The sequence below is a fragment of the Gossypium hirsutum genome, unplaced genomic scaffold (genome assembly GCF_007990345.1).
Source record: "Gossypium hirsutum isolate 1008001.06 unplaced genomic scaffold, Gossypium_hirsutum_v2.1 scaffold_1704, whole genome shotgun sequence".
NCBI classification, from domain to species: Eukaryota; Viridiplantae; Streptophyta; class Magnoliopsida; order Malvales; family Malvaceae; genus Gossypium; species Gossypium hirsutum.
Genome location: NW_024403731.1, coordinates 1 through 6000, shown reverse-complemented (window position 1 = coordinate 6000; position 6000 = coordinate 1). Strand labels below are relative to the sequence as shown.

Sequence of the window (6000 nt, the reverse complement as noted above, 5' to 3'; positions counted from 1 at the left end):
AGATGTGCTTCATTTTCTTACATTTTTAGTTCTATAATACTAGTACCTCCCCACCAACTTTTTCAAACATAAATAATTTCCTAGTAATTACTCACTTGAGAATCATCTTCAGTATTTTATTCCCTTGCCTTGAAAAACTTTTGCTCTTGATTCTCATGCATGCCTTACGTGGAACATGTGCCAGAAGCAAAAGGATGGATAAAGTGGGCTAAATGAACCGTTACAATTTATTGATCTTTGTATTTATAGATTACAAAGTAATTTTATGCATTTACAGGATAAATTGAATGAAAAAATTGGTTAAATCCATAGAAGCTGAAGGAGGCGAAGGAAAACCAACACAAAAGAACACCCCATCCCACACCAAAATCACAATTTTCTTATTCGTCAGCCGTTAAGAAAATTTTAAAATCACTGATAACGGAATGTTGAGTTTATGGCCTTGGTCTCCAAAAAGTCCAATCCTCCCAAAGCTGGCGACAGAGTTGTTCATTGTTGCATTAAACATTATGGTCAAGATCTGCTTCTCTCCCGTGCCAATAAAGAATCGAGTTGGAGTGACCTTCACTGACACCCCATACGGAGCACTCCAGCCCACTTTGTACGTTTCATTGCCAGCAGTGTTGGTCACTGTTCTTTCAACCGTTTTAGATTGCTGCAGTCTAGAAATGGTGATTGATGGCAGGTTGAGGTCAGCACTACCAATCGTCGAATTATAGACCCAACAGTTTTGACCAGTGTAATTCAAGACCACTGGACCAGAACCATTGATGCCACAAAGAAAAGACATATAATCTTCATAAGCTGCAACAAGCAAGTATAGAAGATAAGATTGAGGTGCACATACAACTAGTGCAGAATGTCTCACAGAAAAGTTATTTTAGAAAAGCAGAATGGCTTACTTGAATCCAAGATCAGACCGGGATCGAGAGCTGCCGTAGCATTCACAAAACCACTGCCCATGTCAAATGGTGTTGCTGGAGACTGGTTTACATCAGGATTAGCATAAGCACGCTGAGCCATTATGGGGCCACCACTCTTGTCATAAAGAGAAGCTGTTGTCGAAAGTGCAGAGGCGATGGCTGCAGGACTGAAATGAGGAAACTTTTGCTTTATCAATGCAGCAAGCCCAGCAATATGAGGAGCTGCCATGCTTGTTCCAGACATCATTGCAAAGCTTTCACCTAAAAAGTCAAGTTAATTGTTTAAGAATAATGCAGCTAATATAGAATTTTAACTGAATTATCCATTACTTGTCTATTTTAATACCTTGGAATTCAACTGAATCTGTCCCAAGGGAACTCCAGGCAGCCCATATCAAATTTCCAGGGGCAATCAAGTTCGGTTTCATTATGTCTGCATCATCTAGAGAACTGTCTTCTGGATCTGGTCCTCTGGCCGAATAATACATAACCTTTGGAGCAGTAATGCTGTAGTTTGCCTTCAGTCCACCTGAAATGCTTGCAACTGCCCCAAATCTAACAATTTTCCTTGAAAGCCCATCTCTTTCCAAAGATGAATTGTAATATTGGAGTAAAATCTGGTCACCACGATCATAATATATTAGTAAATTCTCTGGTTGCGTTTGAGAGAGTAGACCAAATTCTAACACTGGTAACAATTTATCAGATATTTTAGAAAGAATTCCAAATATCCCCCCCCCACATATGCAATTAAAAACAAAGAATCAAGACATTGAAAAATAATAATGATAAAACTGCAAGTTTCTTCACGAAAGATATGTAGAACATGCACCTTTGAATCATCTGGGGATGGAATTATGATGCCAGGTATTTCCAATGGTGTGGGATTAAGCTGAAAACCAATTACGTAAGGATCCATGTAGAACACAACTCCAGCTGCACTGAGGTTTTTCGCAGTTTCTAAGGCCTGCTTGATTGTAGAGAGTCCAAGCACAAATCGGATTGAATAGCTACAGATTAACAGGTTTCCTTGGATAAGTTCCTCATTGAAGTTACTCGAGTCTTGGCATTCGCCAACATACATATCATTGGCAAGTATTGTTTCATTGCATAGCGCATGAACTGCAGAAATCAGTGTATACATTTGATCTGTATCTGTCCCCGCTGCCAAAAAGAAGAGGAAGAATGTAAGCATTATGTAAGCTACTAATAATGGGTACACTGAATGGAATTTATATTAACAGCAATTGCATGCGTCAATCAATCATAAATTTCAGAAATGAAACAATCAGTCAATGAAGGGGAAGAGAGGAATTTACAACAAAAGTCCTGCACAGAAGAAGAATATGCATGGAAAAAAAAGCTAAAATAACAAACAGTATAAGAAAAAATACTGAGTTTGGTATAGCCATAACTAGGCAATACCCCTTGTGATGGGTGCTCATACAAGTATTAGTATTAACTGTTCCATAACTGTTTGCATAATTGAACCAACTCCAGGATTCAACAATTTATTCTACCCATTGCACATGTTCATTTAAGCTGATCTGACATCTATATCACACCAGCATGTATAGTATCAACACTACAATGCACCATTCATATGAAGAGAGTACAAAATATTTACTTGTATCAACAAATACAATTTGTAGAAAAGGTATAGATGAACCGTCGATTTCAACATCTCTAAAACATGGCCCTACTTTTGCCTCTTCTGTTTCAATTAAACACTTCAAAAATGATTAACTTCATAATATTCAACATGGACCACAAATTTCCTACTCTCAAATAGCACACCAAGCTCATTCAAACTAAAATTTGCCTGAAAATCCAATGCTTCTTTTTTCTTTCTTTGCTAATTTGTTAAAGCATGCATAACAAATAAAGAGCATATAATCCATCAGATAAGTAAAGGAGTTAATAGATTTAAAGGTGAACTTACGTGCAAGTCCAACTCCAGGAATAGTTACATTGTTTCCAAGGATGATGGAGTTAGCATATGCTCTGTCATGAGAGGCAGCACCAACAGTGAAGATCCATGGACTGAAAGAAGACATGCTCTTAGGTGATGGTCCAGTATTGCCAGCAGCTTGCACAACAAAAATGCCAGCCTTGACAGCTGATAGCAATGCCATATCAATGGGATTGAAAAATGTTGCAATACCAGGTGGACGCCTGTTGGGAGTTATGGATAAGCTTATTATGTCAATGCCATCTTGAGCTGCCTGCATTTGTATCATGATAATGCGATTATGGACATCAAAATGGTTGCAAAGAAAGGAAGGATTCCTTATTTTCTCTTTAGCTAAAAGAAAATCTTGCCCAAGAAAACCCCTTATTTCCAATTGAAATCCTGCCAAAGGACCTAAGAAATATTCCTAGTTGCCTTAGGATGCTGCACTATGCCTTTCATTTCCTTTATTGGAACAGATTTAACAAAAGGGCTCCTTCCAAAACAAAGAAGCCATGTCAATTTGGTGCAAATGTAAAAAATGAGGCTTCTTGTAACAAAGGATATACTACGTGTATAGAAAGAAATTTTTGCAATATTTTAGGGGAAAAATCAGATAATGTGGTTCAAGGGTTTTAGCAAATCAAGTCCCTCTAAATTTTCATAATCCAAATACTACTCGGCACTTCCATTTTCAAACTATGACGCACCTGGTCTATGCCAGCAACTACATCTGCAGCAAATCCTCCAAAGCTCTTATACAAAGCCTTGTAAACAGCAATACTGGAAAATATGACCATATAATTAGTATAATTAAATAGAAATAACAGAAAAGAGTCCAATGCATCTTTATAGTAAACCTTGCTCAGAAAATTCTGCTGGAATCATGTCCAAGACTCAGCAGCCAAACTTCATCAGAATGAAATGACTCAGGAATTTGTTCAATTTGTTAAATAATAGTTCTATGACAATTGCAAATGACTCATGCTCAAAGTGTGAAGCATTATTTGCTCCGAATGGGAGGTCTTTTTCTAAAAAGTGGGGTTGGGTGTAGTGAGGTAGTTTTGGTAAATAATTGAAAACTAAGATTCAGTTTATAAACTTACTGTGAACGAGGAGCCATCCCACTAGCATTTCCAAAGTGGTGCCCAGCTACCACCACAGGAATCCCATGGTTTCCTGCAGCAACAGAAGCTGTGTGCCTGCGTTAATATTATATTCATTGCCAGCATTAGAATATTGAGTCAAAGCCAATAATCACCCATAAGCAGGTAACCAGAATTTATTGCATATCATTCAGCATTGACAATATAGTGGTGTTTTCCAACAACATAAGCCCGTTGTTCATACATTAAGTGACAAGAAGGTTGTCTATAATATTTAACAATTATTCAAGAAAAACAACCATATTTCAGATTTCAACATCAAGCAATTTGATTCACGTTATCATATTGTGTAAACAACACAGACATTATTGCATCAGAAAGAAAATATGATATTTGTTAAAACAAATGGCACTAAAGTGGACAACAGGTGTGCAAAGTAAGTACTAAACTTAAAATTCTAGAGAAAAGTATGTCACTCTCATGAAATTATCCATAAGCAAGGAAGGAGGGAAGAATAACACATAATATATTCAAAGACAGTTCTTCCACCAGAAAAGAAAAGGATGATCAAACAAGTTTATTCGTGGCATATAGAGTTTACAAGGTTCTCGAGGAATTTGAGAAATGTATGGGAATCATGACCACAAGATTTACAACCATGATAAGCAGAATTATATAAATTCTCATAATAGCATCTTTGGTCTGGCAATATAGAGAACTTGCAAGTTTTTTGTAGCATAAGGAGCTCACAAAGTTTCTACTATTTTTCTAGTAAATTCTCATAATAGCATGTTTTGTCTAGCTGAAAGCAGAATAATTAAATTTAGTCAGATCTGCAGTTATGATATAAATTTTCTAATGTTAAGTTTCTATCTAAGATCCAGTAGTTGAAGTTGTTCCTTCTCTCCCTTGCAACTTACAGCAATTTGATAATCAAACTCACAAAAGAGCAACAAATATTACTAACTCAACAATGATCCACAAAAATGAAAAAAGATTCACTCACGTGCCATGACCATCACCGTCAAATGGTGATGCATAGTCCTGAGATGAATTGAATATTCCTCTTGTTATAGCAGATGCTGCAAAATGGCGTGCTCCAACAAGCTTCCTATTGCATGATCCAGACGGAAATTCCCGGGTCACCTCACAAACACCAGAAAAATGGGCTGGAACTGGGTATGAATGCTCAGATATGTCATCAGCAAAGCTGGGATGAGTTGGATCAATACCAGTATCAATGAACCCAATTACAATTCCCTCTCCAGCAGTTTCATATCCCCCTTGCTGGGACCATGCACCCTTTGGCAGACCCAAGAACTGTGGAGTATGAGTGGTTGCAGTTCTAACAGAGAAATCCAACACAACATTTGCAACTTCTCTTCTCTTTGAAAGCTTGTTCGCCTTAGAAATAGAAGAAAACAACTAAGTAAGATCATTCTGCCTATATTATAAGAAATTTCTCAAAAATTAAACTAAAAGCTTATATGCATCTGGGACACCAAGAGCCTAACTGATATGCGAAACTACACCAAGAATAAAAGTCAAACATATTTTTATGTACTTAAAATGTATAAATAAATATTATACTGAAATACAATAATATTCAAAAAAACACTCAAAAGCATGGTGATGATAACATATGACAAAATGATGGCTAATTAGGAGGAATGTTGATTGATACTATACCTGTTCAGGGGTGACAAGCACAGCAAAGCCATTAATCAAGTAGTGGTAACTATACAACTTCAGATATTTCTCCCCCTCAAGGCTCTCCTTAATAAAGAATGATGAACTCGAGAAATATACGAACCAGAACTTGGATGATATCTTGAATTATTCCTAAATATAAAAGAATACGATCAAAACAAAGAATCAGTCAATTGTTTACATCTCCAAACAACCTATAATTATTCAAGAAGAACAAAGAGATATATGCAGCTTGAGAGAAGTGAAAAAAAGGAGAACAACAAACACAATAATCAGCATTCAGCAAATTATAGACAAATTATTGGGTATT

The 6000-nt window shown here is 36.6% G+C and overlaps 1 protein-coding gene across 1 annotated transcript; it reads right to left on the bottom strand.

The window, feature by feature from the left end:
• Nucleotides 1-209: 209 nt before the first annotated feature.
• LOC107906330 (subtilisin-like protease SBT2.2) lies at nt 210-5822 on the bottom strand (the record flags this gene model as incomplete). The annotated part of the gene is given in 10 exon segments (XM_041110624.1): nt 210-804; nt 903-1184; nt 1270-1540; nt 1756-2087; nt 2866-3148; nt 3585-3657; nt 3981-4076; nt 4987-5384; nt 5670-5752; nt 5755-5822. Coding segments are annotated over 10 exon segments (2296 nt in total), but the record flags the coding sequence as incomplete, so codon positions are not given.
• Between the last annotated feature and the right edge of the window lie 178 nt (nt 5823-6000).